Source organism: Puma concolor, chromosome D2, assembly GCF_028749965.1.
Source record: "Puma concolor isolate L17-30 chromosome D2, mPumCon1.1.hap2, whole genome shotgun sequence".
NCBI lineage: Eukaryota > Metazoa > Chordata > Mammalia > Carnivora > Felidae > Puma > Puma concolor.
Window position 1 is genome coordinate 49,085,325 of NC_141677.1, and position 11,417 is coordinate 49,096,741.

The window sequence follows — 11,417 nt, forward strand, 5'->3', positions numbered from 1 at the left end:
TTAGAAGCCAGCCACCGCATAAGAAGTGCAACTACCCTGTGAGGGCCAAGCCGTGAGAAGCCCAACTCCATGGAGAAGGCTTCCAGAATGAGCTTCCAGGTGGAGAGAGAGGCCATGGAGCCCTGAGGTGCTAGACATGTGAGAGAGGAACCGTCCTCGAAGGGAGCCTTCTAGCCCATTGTCCTCAGTTGATGCTTCGTGGCTCACGGACAACCCACCCAGCTGAACCTTTCCCAAATTTCCATCCCATGATGAAAAAATGAAATGGCTGTTTAAATCCACAAAGATTGTTACAGAGGAACTGATAAGCGAAACATGCTGGATGGGCAGCTTCCATGTGCCCCTTCAGAATCTACCCTTCACCTCATCCTGTCCCTGAAGGTCCCTGATCTTGTCCTCAATTTGAATGAATTGCATCAATGGGCTTTGTGTTGGGTTCAGCCACTGGGAGCCCTGACCAGAGAGAGGAGGGCACTGGAGAGTGAGGAGAGGACATTTATTTCCCAGGTCCTCTTGTAGTGTCTCCCTGCTGTCTGCATCTCTACTAGGGGCCACAGCTACTCCCAAGGGAGCTCTGTCTCTAGGACACTCCCCATGTGGATTATTCTGGCATTCTTCCCCTCCCCTCACCCCAGCAGGACTGGCAGTGCTAATGGTCTACACCTTTCTTTCTTTGTTTTTTCTTGTGATGAGAACTTTTAAATTTTTATTTTCATTCCACTAAACAATGTAACATTAGTTTCAGGTGTACAATGTAGTGATTCAACACTTCCACACATTACCCCATGCTCATCACAGCAAGTGCATTCCTTAATCCCCATCACCTATCTCACCCATCCCCGCCCACCTCCCCTGATGAGAACTTTTAAGATCTGTCCTCTTAGCAATTTTCAAATATACAGTATGGTATTATCAACTATAGTCACCACCTAGGAAGTCTTAATACAATCAATTTTTAAATAATTCATCCCAAACCCATAAATTCTAAATATTAAAAAAAAATTCAGTGTATATTTTTTGAAGGCTTCCCAGTTTGTGGTAATTTGTTATGGCAGTCCTAGAGACTAATACACAGAGTAAACCAAGTTTGGCCTACACCTTTCTTTTTTTATGTTTATTTATTTATTTTGAGAGAGAGAGGGAGAGAGAGAGAGAGCATGAGCAGGGGAGGGGGAGAGAGAGAGAATTCCAAGCAGGCTCCGTGCTGTCAGCAGAGAGCCTGATGTGGGGCTTGAACCCACAAATTGTGACATCATGACCTGAGCTGAAGTCAAGAGCCAGATGCTTAACCGACTGAGCCACCCAGGCCTCCTAGCCTATACTTTTCTAAACATCCTCATTTGAATGTGCCATTCAATTTTTTGCTAGAAAGGGATGTGGGGTCTGTGAGGAGAAGGACTGCACAACCAAGACCCCTAGTGGGAGGGGCAGGGGAGAGACTTGGAGCTAGTGTTTTTCTGATACTAGAGAAAGAGAAGTGCCCTGTCCACAACTGTTCACATTCTGGCCACAAGACAGAGTGAATTTGGTGATTTTTTTTTTTTTTCTGTGAGGTCAGGGAACAAAAATCTTTCTAGCTCCAATCATTCCATTCAGAAATATTTTTGGAAATTGGTTTCTTAAATTCCATGTCAGAAACAATGGGAGGGGGCGCCTGGGTAACTCAGTTGGTTGAGCGTCCGACTCTTGATTTTGGCTGAGGTCATGATCCCAGCGTGGTGGGATCGAGCCCTGTGTTGGTCTCCACACTGAGCATGGAGTCTGTTTAAAATTCTCTCTCCCCCTCTGCCCCGCTCCCCTGCTCACTCTCTCTCTCTCTCTGAAAGAAAGAAAGAGAGAAAGAAAGAAAGAAAGAAAGAAAGAAAGAAAGAAAGAAAGAAAGAAAGAAAGAAAGAAAGAAAGGGACATGGCCTGGCAGTTTAAGAACACTAGGTAGAGAACTTTTTCCTCCTCTGTCTTGATTTTCTTAGCTAAAAAATGGGGTTAATCATCACTTCCATTTTGCCTACCCTGCCGGACCTCTGTGAAGGGGAAGTCACTGCACCTGTGTTCCCCCTCACTTTTCTAGTGGTGCACAGCTTTGGAGACATCTTGTTCTGGGTTTAAAGTGTGAACAAACTGAAGGGCCACAACGTGAAGTCAGATAGAACTTTGCCGAGGCATGGATTTGACTCCCACACGCTTACAGGTTAGTGCACAACGGGGAGCCATTCGGAGGGACAGAGTGGCCTCAGCTGACTTCTGCCATCCGTTCCTCTCTCTGCTCCTCCACACCAGGCCAGCTGCCCGTCTCTTATGGGGAGTGGTCTCCCGAGGAAGTGCCAGATTGGCATGTTCGAGGGTCTTGCTTAAGAGGGCCGACTTTAGGTACTTTTCTCTTTTTAGCAAAATGTGGGACTTTAGGTTTAACAACTGGTGACCATGACCACCAGGCCTGGCCATGGCCCCCCTAGGCTGCCACTTGGGGCACGCCTGGTCAACCTCTTCCCTTCCCAGGCCCGTGCGTGTTGCCCTGGAACCTGTGCCCCACTGTGACCTCACAGAGAGGAGGACTGGAGAACTTACCTGGAGAGCGGCCCCTCTAGGGGGACGTCCCACAGGTATTTGTTACTGGGACTGTAGTTACCCTCTGACAAAAAGGGGGTCATAAGCTTGCCCCCGAAGGACTGTAGCCCAGAGGGAGGACACTGCTGAGCATGTGGCCGGGGGCCTCTCCCTGCACCTTCTTAGCACGGGGCTTATTAGCACCCTGAGGAAGGTCGCACCTCCGCAGGTACACGGAGGCACACAGCGGCGGTATCATTATTCCTACGAAAACAGTCCTTTGAGGAAGGAGTTCCTGGGAAGCTCAGGAAGTGGAAGGGGGCTGGGCCACTCACCGCGTCCATCTCTCAGGACAATCTCGCCCTCGCCAGTAATCCAGCGGTAGCAAGGGAACTCGATGTAATCCCCGCAGGGCGTCTTCAGCGTGATGTACTTCAGGTACCAGTCATCATGGAGCCAGTACTTGCGCTTCTCGATTTTGACCAGCTGGATGTCACCCAGTTCTTCATCCACTGTCACGTCGTAAGAATCCACCTGAGAGGATAAAAAAAAAAAAAGGGTGAATGAGGTTGTCTGGGGTTCCTGAGCCTTTGTATCACCAGCCTAGATGTCTGCCGAATGCTTCCCCTCGGTAAGGCTCCGTGCTGCACCCGGGGAGACAGAGGCAAGTCCTGGGTTCTGCCCTTATGGAGATGGAGGTCTGGTGAGTAAGCGATGGACGGCGCTGCTCAGAGAAGGACATTCTGTGATCTGCACGCGGCTCAGAGGAGACGGAGGCTCCAGGCAGGGGTGCCCTCTGCTGGGCCGTGCCGGGTGAGGGGCTTCTTCAGCTGCCCTGCTCATGATGAGGGCAGGGGGGCTGCTAGCCTTTCCACCCGACAGGGCTGCAGGGGGCACACTGGCCCTCGCACGAAGGGCAGCCCTCTGCAGCTCGCAAATAGCTTGCTGACGATTGCTATAGACCCTCCTAACGATGTCAGGACGAGGGCCGTCATGACCGTGTCACCGATGAAGAGACTGAGGCTTACTAAATCCCAGGTCAGCTATTCATTGTCAGAGATGGAATTCTAATCCAGATCTTTCTGGCACAGCCACCCCACGTCTCTCTTGTTCTCCGGGGAGCAAACAACTGAGTGAAAATGGGGAGGCTCACTTGCCTAGATGAAGTTGCCTAGATGCACGCCATCCTAGGGCATCTGCGGTCACTGGGCCACAGCGACTGGAGATTCCACTGTCCCCTCCTCAGAGAAGCTGCTCCATCTCTTCCTCGGCTACCACCCCCAGCTGGACATCTAGCCCTCCGTCTGAGAATCACACGGTCCTGGAGAGGCTTCTTTGGCCCCAACTCCCTTCCTTTTTTATTCCAAGGTGCTGGGCTTGTCCCTCCCAAGAGAGTGTCCGCCTCAGGTGTTCATGACCCTCTTACTTTAGAATGGCCGTCCTCTCCCTGCTACCCCTGCCATCAATACCACAGACACTGTCAGTCCCCGCCAGTCCCTTGGAGCCACAGAAAAGCCACTTCCCTGGAGCAGCTGTCCGGGCCCAGGCCTCACCGCACGCTGACTTCCCTTTCCTTGGCCTGCAATGCCAGCAACAAAAATGCCTCACGGCCCTTCTTCCACCCTCAGGAATTCTCTCCTGGTTTTGAGCCAAGAGGTGTGAGCTCATGGGCTCAATTTCTTCCTCCCACATCTACTCCTGGCTACTCAATTTGCTGTGTGTAGTCAGGGATGGGCCTCAGTGAAGGAGCCCATGCTAGCTAACACCTGCTCACAGGCAGTGACCTCAGGAGTCCAGGAGGGAGGACCGGTTGGATCTGATGCATACAGCAGCCAGTTGCCTGTACCCTTGGAGAAAGGAGCCCCTCAGGCATCATCTCATTTGGATTTCTCAATGGTCCGGCAAGCTAGGCATTATCCCCTCTTGCTGGGTGAAGAAACAGAGCTTCAGGGAGTAAAGCAATTTGCTGAGGCCCATGGTCAGTCACTTTGGAGCTAGAGTATGACCTCAAGACTGGGGCTGACTGAGCTTCCCTGTCACAAAGGCTGGCCTTGCCCTCTGCCCCACACTGCCCACTCCCAGTGTTTGGTGGAAATCTCTGTCTTGGCCCCAGGGGAGAGCTGAGGTCTCTGTCGATCTCCCTGGCAGGTGAGGCCTGGAGTGGGGGGTGGGCCCTATAGATGTCCAGTTGTGGGTCACTTAGTGCCCACTCTGCTTCTCCAAATGGACACTGGGCCTCTTGTCCCACCAGAACCTTCCTGCTAGCCCACTCATGCCTCAGCTCAGGGGGGTCTCTATTCTCTCCCACCCCCAGAAGTCACCCCAAAAGAGCTGTGCCCTTCCTTTCCTCTCCTCGCAGCTCTTCAGATGATCCAGCCCCTAACTGGGACTCCTCTCCCACCCCTACACCCCGGGGCCTCCTGGCTTCTTCGCAGGCATTAGCACACTGCAATACGGACCTCAGGCAGGCCTGGGAGTCAGTGCCCTCCGGGACCCCGCCTGTGGATTCTGCTTTCCCACAAGACACACTGTGCGGTAGAGGGGTTCTTTCACCTGCAGGACAGTGACTTCTGGCAGCACAGATGAGCTTGCACACCTCTTAGGGATCAAGATGTGCCATCCCAGCACAAAGGCCTGGCCCAAGCCACAGGGAACAGGGAGGAGGCTTCTGCTTTCTAACCACAAGCGTCTGGCATCTTTGGTAACCACAATATGTGAGCTGCTCACTGTGCTCAGAGCCAAGAGGCTTGCTGAAAATATCCAACTTCCCATTCCTCTTAGGAAGTCCTCCTGGGGTTCCTCTGGCAGTTTGGTGGGAGGAGGGTGGAAATAGAGACACATGGGGTCACATGCAGGATGAACACCTTTCCCCTCCATTTACCTCACTATCACACGGAGAACTCTAGATTCTTCCATCAAGGGGAAAGTTCAAGGATTGGTGAAATCTGGCTTAGAAAGTACCTTGGGAGGCACCGACTCCAGGGCTTCCCAAACCTGCGGCCTGTAGAACACCCAATGCACCGCTTGAACCCTCTTCCTTTCTCTCCCTCTGTCATCAGGGTCACAGATACACAGATCACCCCAAAAGCCATGGAAGGGTTGCCCAGCACAGCCACTGTGCCTGCCCATCTCCTAGAATCTGGAGCCTGCCAGCACACGGCACTGAGCTGCTCGGTCCTGGGGAGCTGGCAGGCTGGTAGTCTGCACATGGCCTGCAATGGCACCTTCTAGCAGCAAGACCAGCCTCAACCTTCTGCTGTGCCACAAATGTAGTGGGAACTGCTTGTCTGATTTTCTTGGCATCGCTGTGACTGGCAGTGACTGGCCAAGTGACTGGCAGGTGCTCTGGGATGGCGTGCATCTGTGCAGACTGACTTGCAAGTGAGCCTCCCATTTTCACTCAGATATTTGCTCCCCAGAGAACAAGAGAGACATGGAGGGGCAGCCAGTCTCTGGGCTGTTTGGGTCCATGGTCTGGGCTTTCCCAGGCAGGCAGTGGGGAGCCACTGAGGGTGTGACCATTTACGGGAGAACCTCCCCTTTGGAGAGGGCTTCAATTCCCAGTCCTGACCTGAATCGGTATGTAGAACTCTGATGAGAGTAACTGGGAATCTGCAACTCAATTTATTGACAACAAAATCAGTCTTATCATTTGACTGAACTGTGCATAGAGGAGTGTGGGAGTTCACCTGCCAAAGACCTGGAAATGACTGAATCCACTGCCTTCATGGTTGTTGTTGTTATTGTTGTTAACCATAATGATAGGAGCACTTTTCCAAGTAAAATGGGAAGGCCGATTCTTCTCAGCAAGTATTTTCTCTAAGGTTTCTTTTTTACCTTTACCCAATAGGGACAGCCTGTCCTTAAAGAGACACTAGCTGGAGAATGAGGAAGTAGCTCTGGACTGTGCAAGAAAGTGTGGAGTAACTTTGCATCAACAGGAACTTTCTCAAAAGTGGATTTTTTCAAAGAGACTTTAGGAGCCAGCAGATTCCCCTGTAGCACCGCAGCCCCTCCCAGCTCACCCTCTCTCACCCTGATGGAAATGGGACACGCAAACCTCTCCTGAAATTTGCTTCTGGGACTCTCACTGAGGTGTTTAGTCATAGAGGCATTTGAATGAATTCCCAAGGTGACGATAATGAACAGAACAGTGCTTTCACCCCTCTTCCAATGACCCTGTTCTGGCCACACCACAGTGTCTCCTCCTGGGAGAAGCCACATATGGGGTGCCCTGTGCGGCAGGGCTGTATGTGTGTGTGTGTGTGTGTGTGTGTGTGTGTGTGTGTGTGTGTGTGTAGAAGACAATGGAGCCCACTGCGACCTGCCTATTAAGGGGGGGGGGGTAGTCTGTCCCCTGTCTTCCTCCCTGAGGTGTTAGGGGAATCCATGAACTAAAAATGAAGGTGCTTCAGAAATGGCAGCTGTCATCTTTCCAAATGGATGTCTCATTAGTCCTCCTGTACCACTGTCCCCAGGGCCAGTTCCCTAATGGGGGAAACCAAACAATAGATGGTTGTTTTTATACTCAACACCTCACTTTTCCTGAAGGGAAATTGAACCAGGCTAACATGCTGAACTTAGCTAAGTGCCAAGTTGGCTTATACCAAGGTTCTGAGGCTCCTGGATAGGAATCACGCCCACTTTGAGTTTGGAGTTGGGAAAAGGAGTGGAATATTATTTACTTACTTTAGCCTCTACAGGCCTAAAACTGAACTCATCAATTTTATCCAAGAAGTATTTAGTTGAACCATGTGAAATTCCCAGTTTTGTTTATTCAAAATTGTCAACTATGAGCACTTTCATATGGTTCAACCTAATAACCAACTAAGTGGTGAAAAAGACAACTTTGTGAAGTCTGAATCTTTTTGGTCCGGTTCAGGAACTGGTGGGTGATGGAAGGGAACATTCCTTGGGTACCTACTTGCAGCAAGTTGGGACTGTCACAATAATCATACAGTGAACATTTCCCATGCACTTGGCAGTGGACTGGGAGAGTCACTAAATGCTCGGTAAGGACCATGACCTGCCATGCTCACGGAGAAAGCCACAGGGCTGCAGTTCATGCCCAGGTCAGCGTCAAGAGCTGGCTTCTAAATGGGGCCTTATATAGCACTCGGTACCACAGACACAAGGTACAGTACACAGGGCTCCCTTTGCTCCGTGGACTCCCACAGCTCCAGGGTATCTACTGAGAAGGGGAGAGGAGAAGCCCTCCTTCCTCTTCCTGCTCCACTGAGCCCTCACACTTGGGGTGGAAGTGTTCCCTAGTGTATACTCCTTTGGGAGTCAGACGATCTCCAGGTTGCAAAAGTTCTCAGGTTCCTTCCTTCTGATTTCCTGTGGGGACCTGTCCTGAGGATGTGAGCTACCCAGGTGTGAAGACAGCTGCTAGTATCACTCTGGGCCACCAGCTGGGCTTGGGTTCACCCAGATTCCTAGACCAGCCTGAAGTCATCCCTTCCATTTGACATTTGGGGAAACTGAGGCCCAGTGAGGGGGCAGAGTGAACTAGCAGTCAGATTCAACCCAGCCTCTGAACCCCCAGACCTGTGCTTTCTCACCACAGCTTGAGGCTGCTCCGAGGTGCCATCTGGGCGTCACAGCCGGGCAAGGACCCGCACGACTCTCCAACCCCACCCCACGACCTGTGGAAGGAGCCCTACGAAGTGGGGCACAAGTAATGCTGCCCACAGGACTTGCCCAGTTAGGGACCTCTCAGAGCCTCGGGGTACCTATTTGTGAAATGGAGAGCAGACCTTGCACCTTCTCCTGCTCCCAGGGGAGAAGCGCGGCGCCCTACAGACCTCACTCTGCAAAGCCTCCCACCCCGAACTTGGGTCCCAGCCATCCCGACGGGGTCCTGGACACTCCCCAAGCCCGGGCCCTACCGCCCCAACGGGTCTCGGGCGCCCTCCCCCGCCCCCTGCCTCGGTCACGACCCCCCACCCCCCGACGGGTCCAGAGTGTCCCCAGCCCGGTCCCAGCCGCGCTTCCTCACCGCGCCGCGCTCGAAGTCGTTGTAGAAGGGCTTGTCCAGCAGGTGCTTCTCGCTGCAGCCCGCGGAGCCCACGAGGCTGAGGTAGATGTAGTCGTCGGTGCCAGCGAACCACTGGCTGCCGGTGGCCACGGTGACCGTGTAGGAGGGCATGGCGGAGGGCCGCGAGCGCCAAGAGCCGGGGTGCCGCGGTCCACGCGCGTCGGCACCTCGCCGGGACCCGCGCAGCAGCCTCTTCCCCCGCCCGGCCCCGCCCCCCTGCATGCGCCGACCCCCTCCCCGGCCCCGCCCCCACTCCGCCCCGCCCCTGACGTTCTGCGCCTGGGGACCCGCCGCGGACACGGTAGGGGTCGCGCATTCCTGCTTTCGCACCCAGTTGGTTTGGTGCCCGTTTTAGCAGTCTGGGGCCCCGGGCAACCTCAGCTGCCATCCCCTCACCCAGGCATCGGTGCATGCACTCACTCAGTCTCCTATTCCCTGTTTTCACCCTTCACCCTTCCTTCCTGCCTCAGCTTGCCTCCGCGCCAGGCTCCCGGAAGGCCCTAGGGTTGGGCTCCCGGGACCCCCAGAAGAGGAGACTTACAGTCCCTGCTCTCACCAAGTTCCCAATGTGGCTCGGGCGATTACCCGTATTCCGTGGTTTCTTAGACCAGAGGTGCTCTGGGAATCTACACCGGGAAGCGGGACTCACCTGGGGAGTCAGGCAGGCTTCCTGGAGGAAGCCCCACCTGAGCTGATACTGAGAGTGGAATCTGGAACGCAGAGACTTCAGTCAGCTGTGGCTTCCTCCACGGTCTTGGCTGAATGTCACTCCGGGCAAGGTGCAGGTGGGCACCGAGGTGAGTCAGATGCCAGCCGCTCTCAGGCCCAGAGTTGTCCGTGTACAGTGGGAAGCAGGGCAGAGAGAGGGAGGCTAGGACAAGAAAACGCAAATCTGAACACCTGGGTGTTGTCTGGAGGAGGTCTTGGGAAGAGGTTTGGGGGCCGGGAGGCTGGGGTATGGTGGGGAAGGAGTTAGGCTTGTTTGGAGATGGCTCATAGGTGTGGACCACTGACTGGGAGTCCTAGGGAGAAAGATGTGGACTCCACAGTAAGAATGTTCCAGGCGTGAGGGCCGGCACCTGGGGAGCGGGCTGCTGAGCGGAGTAAATTGGTCGACTTTCTAACTGGCGGTGAGCAGAGGCCTGAAAGAGATGTGATTAGAAGGCTTTGTGTTCTCCAGGGAAGCTTCCCATAGGTGGTCAGCTTTCCTACTGTTGAGACCTTATCTTATAGGTCTTCTGCATTCGCCTGCACCTCCCCCACATCTCATTCCTGCCATCCTGTCCCCCCCCCCCCCCCAAAGACCCCCGCTCCGCCAACTTCAGAACTGAACCTGCCCGTGCTACACATTCAGTAATGAGCTGAACCAGATTAAAATAGAAGTTCATTCCATGTGAGGTGGTGGGTGTGTCAAGTCCCCTGCTTTGTGCTTTCTGTCGGGGACGTGCAAAGAGGCAGGCTCCCCAGTTCTGGGGACCCGGGCTCCACCTGGTGGCAAATCCTGCTTCCTCCTCTGCCTGGCAGGATCGCCACTCTGAGCAGAGGCAGGGTACCTGCCAGTCCACTTTCTACAGGAGGGCACATTTCAGTGGAACTGGCTCTATTCATGGAAAGGCACTGGAGGGATTCTCTGGGAATCGAATAGTAGGACGTGAAAGAATGGGCGCAGCTGAGATGAGTAGATGGAAATAGCCCTGGGATAGAAGTGGGATCCAACCCCTGCCAGGCAAGAGACGGGCTCCAGCAAACCCTGGGCACGGTGGGAAGGATGGCCGTGGAATCGCACTTCAAATCTAAGAACAAAATGGCTGTTGTTTTTCTTTGAAAAGTACATACAGTATACTTCTTTCGGACAGAAGTAATATGTGGTAGAAATCAGAGAAAAGATTGATATAGAAACAAAATTCATAATGTGTGGAAAAAGTAGTAAATATTCATTACATTGCACATTTTTGCACCACCAGGACCACACCATTGTGTGTAATTAGTCATATTTGGATTTTCCTTAATATTACAGCATGTATTTTCCTATGTAATTGCACTTCTTAAATATTTTAATGACTGCATAATATTTAATTATATACCACTATTTCTTTTCATTAGTCTGCTATTATTGAGCATTTAGGCTGATTTCCCTCGTTAATTGCTATAGTACATATTTGGTGCTTAAAACATTTTAAAAAGTTTTTCTTAAGATAGGGATTTAGAAATGGACCAAACTATATGAACATTCTGAGACGTTTGTAACATGTTATGAAGCTACTTTCCTTCCCATGGACTAGAGAAATTGATACTCATGCCATTTACTGTCATGCAAAACATGGAATGGTGGTTTCATGGAAACTTTGCCATCGTGGGGTAGTTTCCAAAATATTCCTACATCTTGTCTTTACTGTCTCTGCCTCAGTTTAGGCTTTCAGCGTCTCCTACGCAGATTATAACAACGTGTAGCCTAACTGCCCCCTCCCTCCAATTCTCTAGCCAGAGTTATTTCCCTGTGGCATTACTGAGATGCAATTAGTATACTATACAATTTGGTCATTTAAATTTTTTTTAACGTTTATTCATTTTTGAGAGACAGAGACAGAGCATGAGCTGGGAAGGGGCAGAGAGAGAGAGGGAGACACAGGATCTGAAGCAGGCTCCAGGCTCTGAGCTGTCAGCACAGAGCCTGATGCGGGGCCCGAACTCACAAACTGCGAGATCATGACCTGAGCCGAAGTCGGACGCTCAACTGACTGAGCCACCCGGGCGCCCCTACGATTTGCTTATTTAAAGTATACAATTTAATGGTGTTTAGTAATATCCAGGGAGTTGTGAGACCATCACTACA

General features: G+C 52.2%; 1 protein-coding gene across 1 annotated transcript in view; it reads right to left on the minus strand.

Annotated features, from left to right (window-relative positions):
• The window catches only part of ALOX5 (arachidonate 5-lipoxygenase), a 50,271-nt gene extending 41,484 nt beyond the window's left edge, over positions 1-8,787 (minus strand). The window contains exons 1-2 of the mRNA XM_086680290.1: positions 8,546-8,787; positions 2,880-3,078 (exon numbers count right to left, since the gene is read on the minus strand). Of these exons, the coding sequence (XP_086536416.1) occupies positions 2,880-3,078; positions 8,546-8,695 (349 nt within the window). The 5' untranslated portion in view covers positions 8,696-8,787. The remainder of the gene's footprint in view (positions 1-2,879; positions 3,079-8,545) is intronic.
• Between the last annotated feature and the right edge of the window lie 2,630 nt (positions 8,788-11,417).